Source organism: Lygodium microphyllum, chromosome 22 (assembly GCF_053477565.2).
Source record: "Lygodium microphyllum isolate KBCC chromosome 22, Lygodium_microphyllum_v1.1.10, whole genome shotgun sequence".
Taxonomy (NCBI): domain Eukaryota; kingdom Viridiplantae; phylum Streptophyta; class Polypodiopsida; order Schizaeales; family Lygodiaceae; genus Lygodium; species Lygodium microphyllum.
Window position 1 is genome coordinate 130969824 of NC_141156.1, and position 25868 is coordinate 130995691.

The 25868-nt window shown below is 43.5% G+C and overlaps 1 protein-coding gene across 1 annotated transcript in view; it reads left to right on the plus strand.

The window, feature by feature from the left end:
- LOC148017624 (uncharacterized) overlaps positions 1-19733 on the plus strand; it is a 186196-nt gene extending 166463 nt beyond the window's left edge. Inside the window, 2 exon segments of the mRNA XM_087662770.1 lie at positions 19168-19441; positions 19625-19733. Coding sequence (XP_087518896.1) covers positions 19168-19441; positions 19625-19733 — 383 coding nt within the window.
- Positions 19734-25868: the final 6135 nt, after the last annotated feature.

A 25868-nucleotide genomic window follows, 5' to 3' on the forward strand; every position in this document is an offset into this window, starting at 1 on the left:
CTTTACATCCATTTGCTGCAACCTCCAACCTTTGGCTACTGCCAAAGCAATCACACATCTGACAGTTGCCATCCTAGCAACTGGACTGAAGGTTTCATCATAATCTATGCCATATGTCTGGGCATAGCCTTTTGCAACCAGCCTAGCTTTGTACCTGCTAATAGAACCATCTGCATTGTGCTTAATCTTATAAACCCACTTACATCCAATAGCTTTCTTTCCCTTTGGCAATGATACTAGATCCCAAGTCTTATTGGCCTCTAGTGCAGCCATCTCCTCATCCATTGCTGCATCCCAATGAGCATGACCAACAGCCTCCTCAAAACATGTGGGCTCAACATCCTCAACTAGTTTCACCATATAAGCATAATGGTGAGCTGCATAACCCTCAAAACCAAATCTTTTAACAGGGTATCTCACCCTGTTAGACATGCGTACCACTGGATCACTCAATGGAGTCTTTGCATTAACACGTGCTCTCTGCACACCTGGAGTCCTCACTGAAGGAATGCCAAGCTCATCATCCAAGCTCTCTGAGCCACTGGAGTCTCCATCAAGAACTGCATCAATGCCTTCTGACACCTTATTCTTTCCTTTGTCTTTACCTGTAGTGCTACTAGATGCACCCGAAGATGTAGAGGTACTCCTTAGTCTCCCAGACCAAGGACTACCAGATGATGTCTCTGGTCCACTAAGAGTTTGTGATTCTTGCTTTTCAGCCTGCACATGAGTATCATGATCATCATCAACATCCAATGCATCACCACTAGATGCATACCAACTGCTCATTTCATCAAAGATGACATCCCTACTCACTCTGAACTTACATGTGACAGGGTTGTAACAACGATACCCTTTCTGCTCTAAAGAGTAGCCAATAAAGATACACTTTTCAGCCTTTGGATCTAGTTTCTTCCGCAACTCATCTGGCACATGAACATACGCAATGCAGCCAAATACTTTCAAGTGTGAAACATCAGGCTTCTTACCTATAAGACATTCTTCGGGGGTCATACCATGAACTGCAGCTGTGGGAGTTCTGTTCATAATATAAACAGCAGTATGAACAGCCTCAGACCAAAAATGCTTAGGCATATTCTTTTCAGCCATCAAGGCACGTGCAACTTCTACAATATGCCTGTTTTTCCTTTCTGCAACCCCATTTTGCTGTGGGGTATACCTGCATGTGAACTGTCTCTTTATCCCATGAGACCTCAGAAAATCACTGAACTCATTTGAGAGGTACTCTCCCCCTCCATCTGACCTCAGGCACTTTACTTTCAAGCCTGTTTCTCTTTCAACTGCAGCCTTGAAAGTTCTAAAGTGCTCAAAAGCTTCACTCTTTTCCTTCATAAAATATACCCACAGCTTTCTAGAACAATCATCAATGAATGTGACAAAGTATGAACTGCCTCCAAGAGATACATTTTGTGTAGGCCCCCAAATGTCTGTATGCACAACATCAAGGATATTTCTGCTTACATCTATGTCATGTGAAAAGGGTTGTCTTGCCTGCTTACCAAACTGACATGCTTCACATACCTTCTGAAATTTTGCAACTTTAAAAGTAGGCAAACCTGTAACCAACCCTTTGGACTGCATTAATTTCAGCCTTTGTACATTTGCATGTCCAATGCGTTTGTGCCAAATTTCAATGTCTGCAACAACACCTTTTCCTTTGGCATACATAGCAGCATTCATAGTAGGAATTCCAGCATCTAGAGTGAACATACGTCCAACTCTACTTCCCTTTGCTACAAACCTACACTTGTCATTAAAGTCTTCTACAAAGCAGCCCTTTGCATTAAATCTGACTTGCAGCCCTTGCTCTACCATTTGACCGACTGACACCAAGTTCTTTGTAATAGATGGCACATGTAATACATCTGAAAGACTCTTTGTCTTACCATCATGCAAGGACAAGGGAACTTTTCCAATGTGTGAAATTGGGTGGCATGAGTCATCACCCGTCTGCACATAACCTGCATTCTGCAAATCCTGCATCTCTCCAAACCATTCTGCATGGCTGGTCATATGATTGGATGCACCTGAATCAACATACCAAACATCTTCATGTGTTCCCTTTCCTGTAACAGCATTCAACATATGCTGCATAACGAACAAACGTTCATTTTTGTCTTCATTCTGTCGTGAAGACGATGCATAGTTTCCTTGCTGCAACTTACCACTGCGGATATCATCTTTCTTAGCATAACATTGGGCTGCAATATGACCTGTTTTGCCACAGTAGTGGCACACAATACCAGAGTTGTTAGAACCTTTGTTTTGCCATCCACCTCTTCCTCTAAAGCTCCCCCTGCCTCTAAAGTTACCACGACCTCCTGAAACCTGCATATCGCCAAATTGCTGATTCAATCTGTTTTGCTGGTTGTCACTACCACGTCCTGTACCACGGCCTCTTGAAGAGAACCTGCCACGTCCCCTTCCTGAACTGGAGTAGAAAGCTTGGACCTGTTCACCACTTCTTTCAGATGTCTCACTCTGCATGTTGATCTCTTCAGTAATCATAAGAGAGACCAATTCATCGAAATCTGGAAATGGCTTTCTGACATATACGGAAGTTACAAAAGACTTCCACGCCTTTTCATTGTTAAGTCCACCCAAGGTAGACGACACCAAATCATCATCATCGGGCATTGCATCAATCGCTGCCAATGCATCTGCAATGCTTCTTACCTTCAGTGCATACTCATTGATAGACATCTTCCCTTTCTTTAATGTATTCAACTCTTGCTTGAGTTGAATCTTTCGTGCCTTTGTATTTACAGAAAACATACTTTCAAGTATGGTCCAAGCTGCATATGCATTCTCTGCATTTCTAATGTTTCCCAGCATGTTATTGTCAATTACTGCAGACAACCAATACATGACCTTCTTGTCTTTTGCATTCCATTCCTTTCGTGCCTTTGTCTCTTCTACAGTTGGAGGATCACTCACCTCCGGCTCCTTTTCTTCACCTGAAACGAACTCGTAGAGGCCTTTTCCAATAAGGAAGTTCGTGACACGAAACTTCCATGATGGGTAGTTGTTCTTGTCGAGCTTCTCAATGATGGGGCTTCCACTGTTCTCTGCCATTATCACAAAACTAATACCAAACAGCAAGCAAATCTTCTGCAACCCTTGACCTGTAGTACACAGCAATACACCAGACAGCCTTTTTTACTGTCTGCTCAACAATACATGCAATCTGCAACCAGTTTGCAGATAAACCTTGTGTTTACTCACTGATAAACACCTTTGAACTTATAGATCTGAAATCTGTAACCTGCACATCCACGTTCGGCCAATACAGTCGAAGTCACAGTGTACCCCGAAACTGCTGTCCGCAACCTTGCGGCTCTAAAACGGGCCCTGAAACGGCCTCAAATGCCCAAAATCTCTGTGGGTAAGCCCTAAAGGGCTTATCTGCAGAATACACAATGCTCTTCGCGCACACCAAATCTCACTGCAATCTGAGATTTTTGCTCTGCCCTGCTTCCGGTGCCTCCACAGGCACTATCCAAGAGAAAGAGTGGAAGGATGGGAGAGCTTCTTACCCGTGGCTTGCTTGCTCGAACCTTGCTTCTTCTCCTTCACTTCAACCTTCGAAATCAGCCTCTCTCAATGACGCAGCTCTGATACCATGTCAAGAATCGCGTGGTGGAGGGGGTTGCTCAAGATGCTGTGCCGAACACACACAGAATGCACAAGGAGAAGCTCACTCAAGAGACAAGAAGAGAGATGGAGGCCAAAACGTTTTCTTGCTAATTTCTTCTTCTTCTTCCACGCACTTTACAATGTACACAAAGTATAGATAAGATACAACATAAAAGGAAAGTGGCCTACTAAGTCAAACAATGCATAACCGACTACACTAGTCGACTGGCGCTATAACTATGCCAGCTCTAAATAGGTGTAACAACCTGAATATAATAAGTAATGAGTCAGTGGCCATGTGAGAGTCATAATGACCACCGACGTGCTAAGTGTAGACGTGTGGACCCATCTAACCAGGCGGTCCATCATCCATGTCCACATGTGTTGAGCTTGCCATCTCAACACTTCCCACAATATCTTCTACTTAAGTGACTGGCTTGCTGGTATACATACTCTCGTCCCATAGTAGACAAGTCCACTATTGATAGAGAATTCATGATACTTAGCCTCTAGCTTTTGTTCCTGGTCCTCGATAGAGATTTCCCTTAGCATCCTTTGATAGGCTAGATCATGGCATCCTTCCTCTCTAGCTAGCTCAAGTATGGGGTTGTTCGGCATTGATACCTTTGTGGCTAGAGATCTAGCTATTGATGGATTTTAGAGAATTAAGGAATGCCTTGCGACTGAGTGCATCAGCAACTACATACTCCTTTCCAGTTCGGTACTTGATCTTAAGGTCACACTCCTCCAGCAATTCAATCCACTGACATTGCCTCATGTTGAGCTTGTTCTAGGTAAAGTTCCACTTGAAACTTTTTATGATCAGTCACTAGTGTAAACTTGTTACCCAGCAAGTAGTGTCTCCAAAGCTTGACAACTAAAAGTTCAAGATCATGGGTAGCATAATTCTTTTCATGGATCTTTAGTTTCTTGAAGATTAGGCTATAGGATGACTTTTCTACATAAGCATGCTAGTATCAGTTACTACCTCTACTCCTTACTGTGGTCTAGAAGTTTTAGGATCGGTGCTGATACCAAACTTTGCTTCAACCTATCAAAGCTAGTTTGTTCGGCAGTTGACCATGCAATGGACGTTTGCTTCTTCAATAATTTTGTCAAAGGTGCTGCAATTAAAGCATAGTTTTTGATGAAGACCCCATACCATCTTGTCAATCCAAGAAAGCTGCGTATTTCTTTGACAGTTGTTGGTATTTGGCCATCCTAGAACATTTCTAACTTAGGCTGGCTCCACTGAGATTCCTTCTACCGATATGATGAATCCTAGATAACCAATTTGATGTTTGAGGAATGCACATTTCGTCATCTTAGCGTACAGCTTGTGTGACCTTCTTGTCGCAAGGAAAATCCGAAGTTGGGGTTCATGATCTCCTTTCTATTTGGAATAGACTAGAGTGTCATCAAAGAAGACGAGCACAAAGTTTATCAAGATATGGTCTAAAGATATCCTTCATTAATCTATTGAATGTGGCAGGCACATTCGTAAGCCCTAATGACATAACTAGAACTCAAAGTGTCCATATCTAGTGTTGAAGGTCGTCTTTGGGATATCTTCTTCCTTGATTCTTATCTGATAGTAACTAGAACTAAGATAATATTGGAGAAGATCTTGGCACCCTGAAGACTATCAAGAAGCTCATCTATTCTAGGAATATGATATTTGTTCTTGACTATTGATTGATTCAACCCTCTATAATCAATACATAGTCAAAGTGTTCCATCTTTCTTTTTCTAGAACAGTACAGGTGCTTCTCATGGTGAACTGCTAGGACGGATGTAGCCCTTTGATCTAGCACTTGTTGAGTTGTTCCTTCAGTTCAATTGCTTCCGGTATAGACATTCTATAGGGTCTCTTCTCAATTGGCACAGCTCCTATTACTAGCTTGATCTCATGATCTACTTCTCTTTGAAGCGAGAGTTCTGTTAACTCTTTAGGAACTACGTCCGCATATTCCTTTAGCCAAGTGACCAAATCACTTTACTTATTTATCAATATTCATAGTCAAGACAATCGTTGGTTTTTAAAAAAAAAGTTTTATTCCATTCATATCAGCATAGCCCTTTTGGGGTACAATTATTTCTTGGGGCGATGGAACAAGTTGATACATTAATTCGAAGAGAATAAGATATTGTTGCATTCAGCTACAGGAACTGAGTAGTAGTACGGATTGGGGTCATCGATTTTCAGAAATCGATAGTTCATTGGAAGATTAGGGTATCTTTTCCTTTGATATCCATTCTTCTCATGACGTCCCAAAACCTTGATTCGGTCGGCAGGGATTCTTTGAATCACTTCTCCATACACATACTTATTCTGGTTAACCCTTCGACCCCCGACCTGTAGGGACGCGTTCGCATGAGCCTCAACAAAGACGAACAACTTCACGATCTTCAAATCCTCCATCCACTTGATTCTCTTCAAGTTAATTTGAAGGTACGCAGGTTGATAGGCAGTTATGTAATAGATTCCTGTAACACCCATCCATCTCCGTTCCACGTACACAGGCGACGGATTGTAAATGCGGTCTAGGATGTTCATCATCTCAACCCTTTGTCGATAATCCGTGGAATGCATCGCGGTCATAAACATGACTCGGAACACTAAGAACTTGTTCCATGCTTCATAATTCTGCAAGACAGCATTGAAAGTAAGGAAATGTTTGGGACAGTAACATTTGCTTTACTTCGTCTTATTAAAATTTCCTAAAAACAAGTCCTTTGTTGGTTTGCTCTGATACCAACTGTAACGTGTCCACTAGAATCATCCAGGACACATCTTAGCAGTCCATTGGAAAGGATGTCTAGAAAGCTCCGCCCGGCATTCCCATGGAATGTTACGGGACTTGCAATCCAGGTCTTCCCACATCTGCCATGTAGCGGAAGTATCCTGGCCGTTCCCACTTAGGATCGACCTGAATTAGGGTTTTCCTAATTTGGGCATTAGCTAACAGCAACTAGCGTCAGACCCGAGCGAACTACTTTACGTAGAAACGCCAGGTCCGAAGCAGATTCACGCTGTACTTGGTTCAAGGAGAATGGGAAATGAGAGGGATGCAAAACTCAACCTCTCTGCCATAAGGCATAGTTCCATTCCGTTCCCCTAAAACAGCGTAAATTGGGTAAAACATAATTCTAGGTCATTGCTTTTGATGATCCTCCCGTTTTTCTTCGAGATTTTTGAGAAAAGTTCCTAGCTAACCGGGACCACCCAACCGTAGGACAGACCCATGGCCCATCCTCCGCACTTTCCTCAGTTTGTTTTAGTTATGTAATTATCTAACACATTAATTTGACATATAACAATCAGCTTCTTTAATTACTCCTGTTAAGCACTGGTTCCTTCACGTAATCTTATCACGTGACATAGAAAAACAATATCAGCCAAAATCTTTATTATCATTTCATCATTTTATCTTTGAAATACAAGGAGTTCCGCCCGTAGGCTTGTCCATAATCCGCCCGAAGGCTATCCAGTAATCCGCCAGGGATCACTATTCCAAGCTTCTGCCCGTAGACTAGTATGCGGGCCTCGAGATCCAATCCCGAGTCACGTTAGCCTCTTTTGCAGGACCCGGAAGGCGAGGGATTTACGGCCAGAGCCCCCCTGGCACCCAAGCGTCCTCCTGCTCCAAGTAGAGCTCAACGGAAAGACCTCTCGCGGCAGGTTCGGTCCACATTCCCGGCGCGGTCAACAACCCCCTTGGTTAGGGTCAGGCAGGCAGTCGGGGGTAACTGAAGCTGCCTCTCCCTTCAGGCTTTCAACCTGAAGCATTAGATATCATTTTCATCCTTTAGTTCTTTGAGCAAATAATACAAACAGTGCTTCCTAAACTGTTACAAGCACAATCAATTCCAGTGGTCGTTTAATTTGCCAACTGTTAAGGAGTGAATCCTTCTCTCCGAATGCATCCAACATTCGATTTGGGATCAATTTGACTTGGCAAGATCCCCAGGGGTTTGTTTATTCACCCTTTTGTCCTTGGGTTAGGGACATACCTTGTTAACCCAACTTAACCAATACCTTAGGTTTTATTAATAGTAAATCCTGGCGACCATGTCGCTCCAATTTATTGATTGATCATTTTCTTCCAAGCAAATACCTAACTTTCCTTTACTTGGCAATTTTTCCCCAAGAAAGGTGATGTAACAGGATGATTACTCATTCTCTTGCAAGTTAAACTTGCACAAGAGCTTGCCAACCCCATTTCAAGAAATGGCAAAACTCTCTTGTGAACAAATCACAAGTCTATGCGACGTTGCAACTTTTTGCACAAGTGTCGCATCTATTCCATGGGATCGTTTCACCCATTGAATGGCGTTTTCTGGTCACGGAATTATCTCCAGACGAGAAGCAGGGTTTAGGGTGTCTTCTTACCCAACCTATTCCTAATTACACTAGGCCGACAACGTTTGGTCCTAGGAATTCCAACTCAATCCGAGTTTCATCATTTGAACGAGTGATCCTTAGGGTAGAAACCTTAGATCGTTTTATGCATGAGCGTCCAATTGTCCCTACATTCCGTGAATGTGGGTAGGACCTTTGGTTTAAGGGTTCGTCTTGGTAACAAGTGCGTGAAACTAGGTCAAGTCCTTAATGTGCTAAACCCTAGCTAGCACTTGGAGCATATTGTATCGATTTAACCATCTAAATGAGTCCTTTGCGGTTCAGGTGTTTTGGGTAAATCAATTTACTTGTCTTACGACAAGGACGAGCCATTCCTAAAGATATTGTCTTGATCTAAGAGGGGAAAGACTAGTTGCATTACGTCATAACTCACGTAAGCACGCGATTCATTTTCTCTAGATTTGCAATCCCTAATTTTTCTTGTTAAGACCAAGCACATGATAAAATTCACATAACTTCCATTGGTCCTACTAGGGCATGTATTCACGACTCATGCTACTAAGCTTTTAAGTTTTTATGTTAAACAAACCATGCAGCCTTTCCCTAACTTCATTTTTTTGAATGAAATATTCGAACGCACTGATTGAGCATTACGCAATCTCGACTTTGTAATGATAGTCATTAGTTGTTCTAGATTCGTTACTTTGCAATGCACTGAAGCAACTTGCTATAGACATCTTTCATTCATTCCATTGAAACATACAAATGACCAATCTTCGATCATGTGTTACTTCCTTTAAAATAGCCAAAGTGTTTCAATCGCAAAAGTGCATCCTAGTTCCATAAATTAACCATGCATAATTGCAATACTTTGACGTGAATCAAAAATAGGAAGAAAACCTGGACTTGTGGGTTCGGTAAAATATCCACATGAATATTCGGAGATGATCCTCCTGCGGATGCACCTTGTACCTTTTTAGGGGTCATCGTGAATTCGACTCTGGTTTTGCCTTCGGGAATTCGAACTTCTTGCCTTGGCTCGCAATCTTATGATTTTTGGCCTTCTCCCTTGTACGCGCAAGTCCCTTTGAGGTATGGCTCCTTGACTTGTGGAATTTGGATTTGGAAGGTCTTATGGTTCGGAGCTTGGGCCTTCTTTCTTTCGGAAAAGAGGGATTCGTGAGAGGGTTCTTGCGAAAGCCTTGCGGAAACAGAGGCTTGAGAGATTCTTCTCCTTGAAATTCCGGCTAGGAATGGTTTTATGTGCTTTGTGGAAATGGGGACTTATGAACTTCTCCTTCCTTTCATAGAAGTTCCGGGGATAAAGATCTTTGTGGAGAGGGAGTGTGGGGGGAAAATTTAGAGATGGGTTTATGGGGGAAATCGAGTGGGAAGGGTTTAGAGAAACCCCTCTTCTTCTTACAAGAATCGGGGCTAGGGCTTTAGTAGCTTCCTTTGCTTCAAAGCCGGGAGGGATGGGCTTATTGAGAAACTAATGGAAAGGGCTTTAAAATTGGGGGTAAAGATTTGCTTGTGGTGGATGCTATGGGAAGGGGACTTAAAAAAACCAGGGTAAAATGGGCTTGTGGTTGATCCCAATAGGAAGGGGGCTTAAAGAAGCCCCCTTAGAAGCTTCCTAGAGAAGCTTCTAAGAAGCTTCAGGGAACTACGTGGCGTGGAGATAAAGGATTTGGGAAGCTTTTGATGGCGTTCTGGTCCTACTCCACGGTAGGGCCCTCCTCCACGGACGGCATTGTGGCTCTCCCCTCCTTCACGGCCGCCTTCCTTCATAGTCCCCCCCCCTTCACGATTGCCTTCTCCTTCACGGCCCCTTCTTCATGGCCGGCTCCTTTACGGCAGCCTCTTCACGGCCCCTCCTTCGCGGCAGCCTCCCTTTATGGCAGCCTCCTCATAGCCCCTCCTTTGCGGCAGCCTCCTCACGGCCCCTCCTTCACCGGCAGCCTCCTCATGGCCCCTCCTTCATGGTCGCCTCCCCCCCCTGTGTCAAGATTGTTGGAGAGAAGGAAGGAGTCTCGCTTGAAGCTTTCTTGCTTGCACAATGGGGGAAGACACACAAGGGTGGAGGCTGAAAACAGTTTTCCTCTTCTTAGTTGTGTAAGCCAAAAGAACTCTCTTACAAAGAAATAGAAGAACCCTATATGTGGGTCTCAAACCAAACTCAAGTAACTAAGGTGGCATACTAACTGAGCCACGAACTAGAGTAGATAAGGATAGCTATCATGTAGCTATTATTCATCGGCGGTGTACCAACCGCGTCTGCAACTGACAAGTCGGTGACATAAATACACAACGGTCACCCTGGCGTATCACGAGTAGAGCTCGATATCTCAACACTCCCCCTCGAGCTCAATCCCAATTCCTGCACACCAAGCAGGTCTCTGAACTTGCGCAGCTTCTCTACGCCCAATGCCTTCGTGAATATGTCAGCTATCTGATCCTCTGTGCTGACATAATTTAGATCAATAAGACCTAGTAAAACCCTCTCTCGCACATAGTGATAATGCACCTCAATGTGCTTTGTTCTAGCATGATAGACTGGGTTATTTGCCAAGTGTATACTACTCATGTTGTCACAATAAATGACAACTGGCCCATCTGTAGACTGATGCATATCATAAAGTAGCTTATGCAACCAAGCTACCTCACATGCAGCCATTGCTGCACCCCTGTACTCAGCCTCTGTGCTCGACAAGGCAACTGTAGGCTGTTTCTTGCTGCTCCAAGTGACTGCAGCACTCCCAAAAGAGAACACATATCCACTGGTAGATCGTCTATCAGAAATACTACCAGCCCAATCAGCATCAGTGTATCCATGCAGCTGTATCTGAACCCCAGTCTCATAAAATAGTCCATACTGCAATGTGGACTTTACATACCTGAGTATGCGTCTAGCCGCATCCAAATGCGGTTTCCTTGGAGCCTGCATAAACTGACTTACCAATCCAACAGCATAGCTCAAATCTGGCCTGGTAATAGTCATATAAATCAAACTTCCTACTATGCGTCTGTACATAGTAGGGTCTTCCAGAAGCTCACCTGCATCTGCGCTCAGCTTCACATTCTGCTCCAAAGGAACTGAAATAGGCTTACAGCCTGTCATCCCATATTTGGATAGCATGTCCAATCCATACTGCCTCTGCAAGAGCTGTATCCCACTTGGTGATCTAATCACCTCAATGCCCAAGAAATAACGCAGCTCTCCCAAATCCTTCATCTCAAACTTCTGCTTCAATAGCATTTTCACATGAAGGATATCTTCATCGCTGTCACCTGTCATAATCAAATCATCAACATAAATGACAAGTAGCATAATACCTTTCTCTGTTTTTCTCACATAAAGTGAGAAATCTGCCTTAGAAATCTGAAAGCCAATAGTGACAAGATACTGTCCTATCTTGTCAGACCATGCTCTAGGTGCTTGCTTCAAGCCATACAAGGCTTTCTTCAACCTACAAACAAACTCAGGATGAACAGCATGCACATAACCTGGTGGCTGCTCCATATATACCTCTTCTTGCAAATCACCATGCAAGAAGGCATTCTTTACATCCATCTGATGTAAAGACCATCCCTTTGATGCAGCCATAGCAATGACTGCTCTTACGGTTGCCATCCTTGCAACCGGACTGAATGTTTCTTCATAGTCAATGCCATATGTTTGTGCATACCCCTTGACTACTAATCTTGCCTTGTACCTGTTCACAGAACCATCTGCATTGTGCTTTACCTTATAAACCCACTTACAGCCAATTGCATTCTTACCTTTAGGCAAAGGTACCAATTCCCATGTAGCATTTGCTTCCAAGGCATCCATTTCTTCATCCATGGCTTTCTCCCATTTTTCTTTTCCCATGGCTTGCTCAAAAGAAGTGGGTTCTGGTTCCTGTATCACCTTGACCATATATGCATAGTGAATGGCTGTAAATCCATCATATTTCAGTCTATCCACAGGATACCTAACTCTGGTAGACCTGCGCAAAGTGGGTTCACTCCCAGGTGCTCTCAAAACATCCCTGGTCTTCCTTACTCCAGGTGTAACAATAGAAGGAATACCCAACTCATCATCAATGCTCTGTTCTGAGCCACTGGATTCACCATCCACATAAGAGTGACCTGCATTCACATCAAACATAGGCTGATCAACCTTCTCTTTTCCTTTTCGTGATACCTGCATACCACTATCTGCATTGCTTTGAGAAGATTCTCCTGATCTCAATCTGCCTGTCCATGGCGAAGAATGTGAACCACTGCTAGAGGACGCTCCAGGTCCACTAATATTTTGTGACTGCTGCTGTGAATTCTGTGTAGCATTACCATTTTGTGCATCTTCATCATCAATCACATTTACTGGTTTATACCAGCTACTCATCTCATCAAAAACAACATCTCTGCTCACTGTAAACTTACGAGTAGAAGGGTTATAGCATCTATATCCTTTTTGCTGCAGAGAGTAACCAATAAAGATGCACTTCTCAGCTTTTGGATCCAACTTGGATCTCAGCTCATCTGGCACATGTACATAGGCAATGCAACCAAAAAATTTCAAATGAGAAATATCTGGTTTCCTACCAGTATACCTCTCCTCTGGAGTCATTCCATGTATTGCTGCAGTGGGAGTCCTGTTCATTATGTAGACTGCTGTAGCAACTGCTTCAGCCCAATAAAAATCTGGCAAGTCTTTTTCATTGAGCATGGCACGAGATACCTCTCCAATATGCCTGTTTTTCCTTTCTGCAATTCCATTTTGTTGTGGGGTATAACTGCATGAATATTGCTGCTTTATGCCATGCTCCTGCAAGAACTTTGCAAACTCATTTGAGAGGTACTCTCCCCCTCCATCTGACCTTAGGCATTTTATCTGCAAGCCTGTTTCTTTTTCAACCATAGCTTTAAGAGTTTTGAAATGCCCAAAAACTTCACTTTTCTTTTTCATAAAATACACCCAAACTTTTCTGCTATAGTCAGCAATAAAACTGACAAAATAATGACAGCCTCCAAGAGATGCAGCTTTAGTTGTCCACACATCAGAGTGAATTAATTCCAATGGCTTCTCACTCTCTTGAACATGTCTAGGAAATGGTTTCCTTGCCTGTTTTCCAAACTGACAGGCTTCACATACCTTATGCATTTCTGCAACCTTGAATTTGGGCAATCCTGCAACAATATTTTGGGCCTGCATTGATTTAAGTCGCTGTACATTAACATGACCAATGCGTTTATGCCAGATATCAATATCTGCAACTACACCAGTCCCATGTGCAAACATTGCTGCACTCAATTCAGACATGTCTGCATCCAATGTAAACATTCTTCCCTTCTTCTTTCCTTTTGCTATCAAGCGACCTTTATTTTTCATATCCTCAACAAAGCATCCATGAGGATTAAATCTGACCTACAAGCCCTGTTCAACCATTTGACCAACTGAAACCAGATTCTTGGTGATATTCGGGACATGAAATACATCGGACAGGTATTTCTTTTTCCCACCCTGCATAGACAAGGGAATTTTTCCAATCTGCACAATAGGATGTGCAGTATCATCACCAGTCTCCACAAATCCTGGTTTTTCCATTTTCCTTGCATCCTCCATCCATTCTGCATGACCTGTCATGTGGTTTGATGCACCTGAGTCAACATACCATACATCATTGCTTTCTTCTGCACTTGTCATAGAATTGTTCATGTGCTGCACCATGAACAAATGCTCATTTCTGTCATCACCCTGTCTACTAGAAGATGCATAATTCCCTTGTTGCAGTTTTCCATTCATGATGTCATTCTGCTTTTTATAGCAGTCTTTAGCCATATGACCCATTTTACCACAGTAGTAGCATTCAACATTACTGTTTGCATTTTGGCCTCTTTGCCATCCACCACGACCTCTTTGGCTCCCCCTGCCTCTAGAGTTACCACGTCCTCCTCCATAGGACTGGTTTTCTTGAGTTTGCTGCATATTCTGATTTCTGCCACGGCCTCCAAATCGGCCTCCTCTACCTCTGCCTCTACCTCTTCCAGCATTTGAGTAGAAGACAGCTTCTTTTGAAGTTCCTCCTGAAGAAGATGCACCACCATTTCTCTGTTCCTCAGAAATTAGAAGAGCAATCAACTCCTCAAAATCAGGAAATCTTTCACGAACTGAAATGGATGTCCGAAACTGTGCATAATCCTTTCCTAGACCATTCAAGGTCACAGAAACTAAATCATCATCTTCCACTGGTGACCCAATGGAAGCAAGTGCATCTGCAATCTTCTTCACCTTCATGTGGTAGTCGTTGATGCTCATATTTTCTCTTTGCACATTGTGCAACTCTTGCTTGAGCTGCATTTTCCTGGCTTGTGTATTTGTGCTATACATTTTTGACAAAGTATCCCATGCCTCCTTTGGCGTACTTGCATCCTGAATATGCACAATCATAGAGTCTGAAATGCTGATAGACAGCCAATACATAACTTTCCTGGCTCTCTCATGCCATGCTTTAAATGCCTGCATTTGCTGTTGATTGGGAACATCAGGAAGAACTGATTCTTCTTCATTTCCTGCAACAAATTCCCAATATCCTTTTCCCATAAGGAAATTCGTCATTCTAAACTTCCATGCTTGGAAGTTGTTCTTGTCAAGCTTTTCAGTGACAATCTGTGAAAGAGAATCAGATGCCATTACAGAAGACTGCAAAAAATTCTGTCACTGCAAAAACCACAGCTTCACCCTCACAAGGAAAAATCTGCAAAACTGGCGAAAGTGGTATTTGACCACACAGTCACTCCCTAGTGACGATTTTGCATCAACAGGCAACAGGGATGATTCTGTAACTCCCAATGTCTTTGCGCACGAGCATACGATGCAATAAATGTGGTAACTTTTCACCGACCTGTAGAACAGTGGTCGCACAGCATAAAACAGGGCTTTTTTCTGAGTGCGTGCAGAAAACTTCCACCTCCAAAACAGGCCCCGAAATGGCCTCAAATCAAAAAAACAGGGTCGCCAAGAGCTAAAGCTCTTGTCCGTAGCATATACTGCCCTCTTGCTTCACCGCGAAGGGCGTCTCAACCTGAGACAATGCACTCCTGCAATTTTCGGCTGTGCTGCCTGCAGAGATCTGCTCCCAAAACAGGAAATGAAAGCAACACTGCTCCTCTTACCAGACCACCGCGAGCTTGGCTTGCTTTCTTGAGCTCCTTACCACGAACAAGGCTCTGATACCATGTCAAGATTGTTGGAGAGAAGGAAGGAGTCTCGCTTGAAGCTTTCTTGCTTGCACAATGGGGGAAGACACACAAGGGTGGAGGCTGAAAACAGTTTTCCTCTTCTTAGTTGTGTAAGCCAAAAGAACTCTCTTACAAAGAAATAGAAGAACCCTATATGTGGGTCTCAAACCAAACTCAAGTAACTAAGGTGGCATACTAACTGAGCCACGAACTAGAGTAGATAAGGATAGCTATCATGTAGCTATTATTCATCGGCGGTGTACCAACCGCGTCTGCAACTGACAAGTCGGTGACATAAATACACAACGGTCACCCTGGCGTATCACGAGTAGAGCTCGATATCTCAACACCCTGGCTATCCCATACCACTTAAATAAGTGAGGGGGAGGGTCCTCCCTCCCCCACGCGGCATCATGCATGCCTACATTCCCTTACGAGCTCCAGTTAGATGCTAAGTCATAGCAGCTCCCCTCTCTCTCCTCCAGCACGATCGTTGGCTGGATTTGTTTTTATAACCATAAATCAAAAATTTCATCTTGATTTCTTTCCAAGAGGGGGTTCACACAAGCATAAGCGGGTTTCCTTGACTTTGGTCTTGTTCATGCCAATGGAGATTGTACAATTTCACTGTCCAAATATTCAATGTCGTCATTCCCTTGCATGAGTATCATACGGGTTGGAAATATTTACAACGGAAATATTACAAAAGGCAAGGCCCCGCTTCATCCAATCCCTACCCTCCTGGTACCTGTGATAAATGTGGGATCTAGAGCATGGCAAAACAGGAAGCTATGGAGGATGAAATGAGAAGTGTGGACTCATGATGGAGAAGACAAAGACACTGTTTGTTACACAAGTGAATTAGGTTCCAAGGTTGAGACTTGGACTCATAAACACAATCTTGTGTATGTGGACAATGACATTGACACTTCACTGAAAAGAAAAGAGTACTATCATTGCATTAAGAAAAGGAAGCAAGTACAATGCTTTATAGGAAAGTAGGAAACTGCAGTAGACACCATTGTGCATATGGGATAGGTTAGCTTGCATGTCCTTGACCCTGAAGCTCCATACAAAGAGGCTGTTTAGTGAGTGTGATTGTTGATTCTCAACACCCCTCCTCAATCACAACTAAAAAGGCACAAAGTGTGTAGAGGTTGTAATGAGAACCACCTGCAAAGTGTGGGCACACCACAAACATGGTAGACACCAGAGGCTGTTGCAGAGAAGGCTAAGTGTGGGCACCAAAACATGATGGACATCCAGAGGTTGTAACAGGGGCCTCACAAAGTGTACAGGGACTGTAATGCCAAGTTACATAAGGAGTTTTACAAAGCTTATGGCAGGAAGCATTAGGGTAAGGAAGTACAAGGCTTTTAAAATAGTCTATCAGAATTATGAGAGTACAAGGACTGATGAGTCTTGTCCTTCCGATCCTGGTGATCTTCATCTTCATCTTCTTCTTCCTTTGCTCCATTTTCTTCTTCTTCCTTGACTGCGACTAGATAGGCCTTTTGGGATCTCTTTCTTGCATGGCAGAACTTCTCGGTGTGTCCGGTCCTTTTGCAGAAGTCACAGAAGAGCTGATCCTTCTTGCCTTTGTACCTGTTGCCAACATATAATGCATGCTCATCTCTAGAGGTACTTGGTTCTTCTTTAGTTTTTAGCTTCTTTTCTTCTTCTAACAGTGATACCTGGATATCAACAAGTTTAGGATTTGGCATGTTGATTAAAGTTGTTGATACATTATTATATTCAGGAGGCAAACTCTTAAGTAGAACACCGATGCAAACATCTTCATCCATTTTAATGTTGATTCCTGCAAGTTGGGTTAGGAGTCCTTCCATGTAATTAAGATGTGTGGCAAGTGATGTGCTAGACTTCATTTCAAGCCTGAAGAACTCAATCAGGAGACCATACTTTGATGATTTAGATTGTGCACCGAACAGGGTGTCAAGTCTTTTCCATGTATCCTATGAGGTCTCACAGTTATCCACATGATGGATATAACTGTCGTCTAGCTCCAGTTTGATAATGGCCTGGGCTCTGTCATCATTCTTTTGCCAAGTCGTTGCAAGGTCCGCGTCCCGAGGTTTCTTCTCTTTGCCATTTGTGATGGCCCAGAGACCCTTTTTCATCAAGATGAGCTTGATGCGGGTTTGCCAGGTGTGAAACCCGACTCCTTTGAATCGAGCATTTGGAGAATCTTTTCACATGTTGAGGTTGCAAGAGCAGCAGCAATTCAATACTAGAATTCTGAGATTTTATCAGTAGAAGAGCAGAATGCAGTGTGTCAAGAGACACAGTTAATGACAGTGTGAAAATACACTATGTCAGTGTTGATATTTGAGCTTGGGATCGTTCGGTTGTTCTTCAATCTTCTCAGGTCCTTCCCCTCCTTGATTTGATGTTGATACCTTCAAATCTGAGTGACAGTACTTTAATGAACTTCAGAGAGTATTGCTCAATGATTAAAATCACTGTTGATATCTTCCGTGAGAGAACCAGTGAAAAATGTCAGAATTTTGAAGCTTTGGCTATGGCTTTTGCATTAGGGTTTCTGGGGGCAGCTTGTTTTTTGCTGATTGCAGGAGCTACAGTGAATCATTTTCAAAAATTTTTATATGCCTAGGAAGCTGACTTCATGGGCTATCAAAGCCCCATGATAATCGTCAATATCGTGGACTATATGCAGCACGCAGGCAGCTCGAACGTAAGCAAGCACAATTCTGACAGATTTCCACAATTTTCGCAATGCTGGAGTCAGGGCGCAGTAATACAGTCGATTTATGTGCTAGGATGAATCGCTCCAAGTAAGGTAGGTCCTGTCTGGCTATGGCAGACACAGAGCAAAGATTGAGGATTTTCACAATGCTGAGCTCCACATGGTCCAATGTCCTGGATTGATGTGATACAGGGAAGCTTTGTGAGTTGGGGAATACTTTTCCTGAAGGAAGCTCCAAGAGATTTGACCTATGGAGTGAGATATAAGCAGCTCAATCTGACAGGGTGCTGCTGGCTATGGCTGCCATGGAAGCTTCAGTGAGAGTAGAGTTGGGAGATGAAGTCATGAGCTGTCATTGAGCTAGACTGAGGTTGAGAGGAATCAAGAGAGGCTAGAGAAGCAATGCCATGCCCAACTGGGCTCTGATACCATGTGATAAATGTGGGATCTAGAGCATGGCAAAACATGAAGCTATGGAGGATGAAATGAGAAGTGTGGACTCATGATGGAGAAGACAAAGACACTGTTTGTTACACAAGTGAATTAGGTTCCAAGATTGAGACTTGGACTCATAAACACAATCTTGTGTATGTGGACAATGACATTGACACTTCACTGAAAAGAAAAGAGTACTATCATTGCATTAAGAAAAGGAAGGAAGTACAATGCTTTATAGGAAAGTAGGAAACTGTAGTAGACACCATTGTGCATATGGGATAGGTTAGCCTGCATGTCCTTGACCCTGAAGCTGGATACAAAGAGGTTGTTTAGTGAGTGTGATTGCTGATTCTCAATAGTACCTCCCACGGAACTCACCACCATCACCCCAGCATCCCCACTAGCGCTGATGTGTCAAATTTCATGGCGTGGATGCAATATTTTATCAACAAAGAAATGGGCCAGGGGAGAAGCACGGAAACTACGGCCACAGGACAGAAAAGGCCAGTCGCAGATGTAGAGTCTAGGTAGGAACCCAAAAAGCAAAGAGTTGAAGCCTCCACCTCGCCTATTCACGCAACGATGATGCCACCGACTAATTACGATGAATACGTTGCTGAGCTGCTCTCCCAGTTGGAGAGAGCGAAGGAGGAATGCAAAACAGTCGTGGCGGAGTTGGCAGCCGAGAAGGAAACCATGGCCACTTTCCAGTTGGACAAGACAAGAATGGTGGCCTTGCAGTAGCGCAAAATTGCAGAGCTAAAACAGGAACTGAAGGCTAGGGATGAGAGAGAGGAACATTGGAGGCAGTTACTTGAGAATGAGACGCAAGAGTTAGTGACCATGCAACGAGGGTACAAGCTTCTCATAGGGCAGTATGAGGAGCTTGCTGCAAAAGCTGCTAAGGTGGATGCACTCAGGGAAGAGCTGAATGCTAAAGACGAAGAAAGGCAACGAGCCATGGAGGAGCAGGAGGAGGAGCTCAAATGCCTAACAGAGCAGCTGACCTATGAACGACAAGAACAAGAGAGGTTGGTCAGGGAATTTGAGGATTATGGACAGAAAATCATGATGTTGACCTTGAGACAAGGGGAAGACCTGGAAGTGATGAACAAGAGGGCAGAGGAGTGGGCTGCGCATAACGAGAAGAAGGTGAAGACACCGGTGTGCCGCCTTGCTTTAACAGAAAAAGAGAAAATCATTGCGGAGAGCAGGGCAGAGGCCGCCCAAGTGGCCTTCAGCGGTGCTCAACAGAAGATCTTCCTCAACACCATCTTGGACGTCACCCACACAGCACAAGGAGAGTCATTGGAAGCAGTATAGAGGAAGCTTGGCATGGGGAGAAGGGCTCTACACGCAGGACTGCAGATGCCACCATTGCCGGTGGAGGTGAGGCTGAGTCTGGGGGAACAATGGGAATACGTGACGAGAGCCGGCCTGACCCCCCAAGAAATAGATGCCCTAGGGTTCTAGAAAGAAGTAGTACTCGCAGAATGGCAGGGGGAAGAAGCGGAGCTAGAAATTGATGTGAATCGCTTCAGGGAAGATGTGGTCCCGCAACCCCCCTCGCCACAGGCCCAAGATCCACCACAAGCAGACCCAACTCTGCAGAGAGGAAAGCCATCTCTAAAGAAAGGCAGAAAAAGATGGTGGAAGAGGCCAGACAGAAGCTGAAAGCCAAACCAGCCATGCTACCGTTTGCGCCTCTCCCTCTGTGCCCAGATGACCTCCCGGCGGGATTCCATGCAGAGTTGGTGGTGTGGGAGGTGCAGGAACTAGCCAAGGAGCCATTCTCCTTCAGTTTCCTCCTAGCCAACAGTCTGCGGAGGGTCCTGCCCCTCAAAGTGATGGACGAGGTGATCGTGGTCGGTGGCCGGCTGGGGAAAAGATGGCTTGAAGAGTGGAAAAAGACCCCAACTTCTTGGGGCACCGAACCGGGCGACTACTGGCAAGATAAAGTTTTTGAAATCCCCTACACTGTACAAAACTATAGGGACCAACCCCTGTAGAGGAGGTGAGTATGCGACATAAGCATGCTCGCCTGGATGGCTTTTTGTAATACCCTACCATTCGAGCGGAACGACCCTACTTATATGGCATACCCTCAAAGGATAGGCATAGATTTTGATGCCAACCTCCACGGGTGCTATGACTTCCCTGTCATTTATAACTCCACTGTAGCATCCTTCGACAACGCCCTTCTTTTTACTGCAGAAAGCCTAGATGAATCCATGATGCGCTTCCTTGCAAATTTTTCCTCATGCCTTGACCCCGCCTTCATAACCACCTGTAACTATCTTAGACTACTTAGGCTACTCCTTAAGTAGGACTCGACTCCACAAGAGCGTGTGCCTCCCCTATTCTTCAACCCTAATGCTATAGATAATTGTGCCATGGCTCGTCTCATGATGAGGGCTACTCTCCTCCCTTCTTTTTTCCTAGCCCTCCTAGAGGACATGAACGACAGCCAGTTTACTAGATGCAACCATCCCTTTCTCTCCACTACCTCCCTACATGTCCGCATGAATCTAAAGAATTACATGCAAAGTCGCCAATTTTTGAGCAAGTCTCTCCGCCCACCTTCCCCTCCTCATTCTGACTAAGATACTTGGGCCTATGTCTCATCCCACAAAAAAAAAAGCACCTAGGGATCTCCCTAGCCCCCTCCTCCACTTCACGCCTAGGGCACATCAAGGGTAGGGCTTTCAGACCTATCACCCTAAGGCTCACACCGCACCACCAACGAAGCACAAGCTAGGTCCTCAAGTGTGGGACATTACCAAGGGCTTGCCCAAGGTTAGTAGACCCATCTCCTAGTTTCACTGCCATGAGCACAACACGTTACACGACAAGCACCACACCCCTTAGGGAGGGCACAATATTTTTTGCAGGTTTTATCGACTCTCAAAGGCTGGCTACCCATGGAAGACTGTCACCCTGGCACCCCTTAAAGACCCAAAGCGCGCCGGCCTCCAGCCACCCGCCTGGTGCTGATGGCCACTATGATCAAACCAGCTCAAAGTCCGTCATTGGCATAAATCTTGGATATGTATCATCCAACGATCCATGCCCTACCCTCAAGATCCATGGATAGCTTATTGATTCCACTGGCCCGAGGACTTTCAGATCCAAGGCACATATCTTCAATCACAGCCACGGGGATCAAGCCAAACCAAGTTCAAGGAATGTTTACCATAATAAACTCCCCCACACCATCATTGCATTGCTTCAAGCGCTTCTCCGACTCACAAGACGACCGGCTACAATAGCGTGACGGATGCTGACTCTCTCCATGGAGCTTACCATATGCCGGACTCACTCCGAGTCATGGGAGTGGCACTTGGCTAGGAGGGGGATAATGTTACCGTGTGCCATGGGACTGGCACTTGGCTAGGAGGGGGATAATGTTACCGTGTTTCCGACCACGTTACCGTAGCACAGAGGAATGGAAACTGGGAAGAAGGAAAAAGAGAAAAAAGGTGCCTTGGCTGACAACCAATCCCTGAAAAATTCAAATATTCGGATACGACCCTCAAAAGGCTTCAGTGTGGGGCCACGGCAATAAAAGGGGAAAAGGTGCACCATTAAAATATGGGAGCGCCCCCAAATCTGTGTAAAAGAGTGCCAGGTTTGCTCCTGTGCAAAGTGTATGCATTAGTGGGAATAGGGTAAATTAGAATGGTGGGAAATGGGAAAGAGGGCCTAGGCTATGACCGGCCATGTAAAAGAGGAAAAGGGGATGACCGCCCAGAAGGGATTTAGGGTTTTGTATATAAAGTTGAAAAAATGAATGAGAAGCTCATTCTTTGGTGTGTGGCAAAAGGAGTCCTCTTCTTCTTCTCTTCTTTTCTCCTTCTTGCTTGTGTGTGTGCACTTGAGAGAGGGAGTGTGAGTGTGAGAGAGTGAGTGTGTGTGAGGGTGAGGGATCAAGAGGGTGAAGCTCTTCACCATCTCCTCTCCTCTTCTTCTCTTCTCTTCCCTTATCTTCTCTTGCGCGCGCGGCCATGGAGGATGGAGCTTGGAGATGGAGGAGGCTTGAGGATGCTTGCGCTAGCATCTAGGATCGTGGAGCTACCGGAGTGCACGGGAGAGGAGGGTACTCGATCGAGCATCAAGGTAAGCTCACTACATTCGCAGGATCGACGGCGCGTTGGCTAAGTGAGAGAGAGGCATGAGAGCTCGCTTGAAATGCTTGAAAGAATAAGCAGTTCGAGGGTCTTGGTGGTTGAGCAAGAGCTCCCACAATTTCATCCCTACCAAGGCTCAATTTACAACAAATCAAGTGGCTGAACAATTCATGGAATGTATTTTTAAGCTTCATATTATGCCTTTGAAGATAGTATCCGATCATGATACTAAGTTCATGGGAAATTTTAGGATGATTTTATTCACTTCTATGGGAACAACTTTGACTCCAAGCACGGCATATCATCCCCAAACCGATGGCCAAACGGAGTGTGTCAATAAATGGTTGGAAGTCTATCTTCATCTTTTTTGCCATGACACTCAAGCTTTGTGGGATCATTGGTTACATCTTGCTGAATTCTATTATAATAACACTCATCATATGAGCATTGGCATGTTGCCATTTGAAGTGCTTTATGGATACAAAGTCCAAATACCTTCAGCCATTTTTCATGAAGATGTGAATCCACAAGCCAAGGCTAAATTTGAGAAAATGGAAGCTCTTTTGCATCAATGCAAGGAAAACATTAGGAAGGCACAAGATGTTATGAAGGCTTTTGTTGATGAAAAGAGGAGACCTTTGGAGTTTGAAGAAGAAGATTGGATATTTCTCAAAGTGCCTAAATCTAGGTATGATTCTCTCAAAGGAGGTCATAATAAGTTGGCTCATTGTTACTATGGGACTTATCAAATCCTCAAACAAGTTGGTGAGCTTGCATATAAGCTTGATTTTCCTTCTTCAACAGGGATTCATTCTACCTTCCATGTTTCCCAACTTAAGAAATATGTGGGTCCAATTATAAAGGTTTTAGAAGAGTTACCTCCCATGGATGAAGATGGTCTTATCATTCATGAGCCTGAAAAGGTTATTGACAAAAGAGAAAATGTTTTAAGGAACCATTCGCTGTTGGAATACCTTATTAAATGGCAAGGTTTGCCCATGGAGGATTCTACTTGGAAACCATCATCATACCTTGATTATTTTCCATGGCTTTTGTAGGAAACAAAGTAATATCTAAACGTGTCAGCTTGCTATACTAAATTTTTGTCATAAAAATAATTTCTCTATGGTCATCAAAATTGGGATTTTATGGCATGGCTAGATACTAGGGATTATCCTCTACGTTTCTATAGCTCATATATGGTGATTGGACATTTCTTATTCAATTTATGGTCGATCTTGTGCAGCAGCCTCAGTAGTATATTCAAATTTCATACTTGTAATTCATTGACATATGAGATCTTCTTCAGCTTGGAGTTTCATTATAGCATGGATTCATCACTTACAAAGCTATCCTTGTAATCTTTCCTTGTAAATTGCCCCAATTCCAACTTTTAGGACAAAGCTCTTTTAGGATAGGATGTCTTGTAATAAAGCATAAATTCCTTAGTCTAGGTAAGTATAAAAGGCGGAGATATAACATGTGAAGCATCTTTTTGCCATTATACAACATTACTTGTTTGAGGTCTCAACCTCCCACCATCTAAGAGGGTGAATATTCTTGGACACCATAGCTTGGGGTGCATACCTTGCTGCAACCACTCATCATTTGATTCTTAACCAACATTGGTAATACCATTTCATGCCTAGCCACATTGGCTATGGTTCCTTGGCATATTGTGTCTATTTCTTTGTATTTTTAGTTTAATGGCTTGCTGTGGGAATTAGATTCTTTACATCATAATTGGAAAAGGGTTAAGAACATGAGTATTGCTAGTGTGTCATTGATATTTTTTAATATTCTTTGCTGAGAATATGGGGTTTATAGTTTGGAAACTAATTCAAGAAAGGATAGCAAGAGGACACAAACAATCTAATCATAATTACTATAGTTAGTGCGAGAAGATTAGAACATGCATGCTTGACAAAAAGAATATGGATGATTGCTTACATCAGTAAATTTAGTAAAACAAATTGAGTCTTGAATGCCAAAGATTCATGAGAAATCAAGAGTCCATGTTGGTTGCTTTGTTTCTTATTACCAAATGATTGCTAATAATTGATTGCAGTTGAAGATAGTGTGCTTAAAAAGCTTACAATTAAGACTACTTTTGTGAAGTGGTAGGATGATTTTGTTTACTAAAAATTAACTATAACAATTCTTAGAAAGCATTGAAATTTCTAAATTTTCATTGGTTTGAACGAACTACTTGCACGGGAACTAGTCACAGGCCGACTAGCTAGTCCATGGTACTCGTGAGCAGCCTCTTCTTGGATGTGTTGTTAAGGGAATGGTCAAGAAGGTTTTTTGCTATAATTTACTATGATTAGTAAAAAATTTTGAGATTTTATTGGGAATCAAATCATTAGTTGTAAAAGCCACTTGGGATGAATAGGTAGACAAACTAGCTACAATTGTGTTACCATTATCTAGTCGGGACTACTGTGGTATTACCATTAGCTGGTTGGAATAGTGATTGGGATGAATAGGTAGGAAAAATAGCTACATTTGTGTTACCATTACCTAGTCGGGACTAAAGTGGTATTACCATTAGTTGGTTGGACTAGTGATAGGTAACACCATATTGTGTGAGCTCATAAAATTCTTGATGCACCCAGCCAAAGCAGGCCACAAACTTGAAAATTGTCTGATATTTGTTGAGTATTCATCACAAGTGTTGTAGACTTTGCATATTGCATTGAGATAGTCCTTCGCAATGTTGACTAGCTCCTTTCTACAGGGACAGGAGAGTGCATAATCTGAAGAGGTAAGGGATGAATTATGAGGTGAATTAATTACCATGTTTATTTTAGAAAATTTATTGTTATTTGTAGCATGGGAGGTACATTGGGTCAGTTATAATTGAGGGTGCTATTTCAAGCACTTAGCAGACTCTTTGGGAGGCCCGAAAAGCTAGTTTGGGGGCATCTAGGGGACATACTTCCAATCTATTCATGCTCATTGGTCCTTGTACTACTGATAATTGTGAAATTATAGGTTTTTGGGGATGAATTGTAGGTTTGATACCAGCAAGGAACCTCTCATGCTCACTTTCCCATTGGGAAAGCAATTGATAGGTAGGAAGTGGTTGACTAGACACTATCTAGTGAATATCTTTCCTTTTCGGGTTTGGAGGGATGACTTGCATGTGGTTTAGTGTCCTACCTCATTGTGTTAGAGATCACCAAGTCATATGTGAGGATTCCACTCCAAAGTCAACGGGGGCAACTTGTGACCTTGCAAAATCACAGGTAGGCTGTGACCTCTAACTGCACTACACTACAAAGCACTGGTAGTGGTTGGAAAAACTTCATGATGTCTGATCAAACTC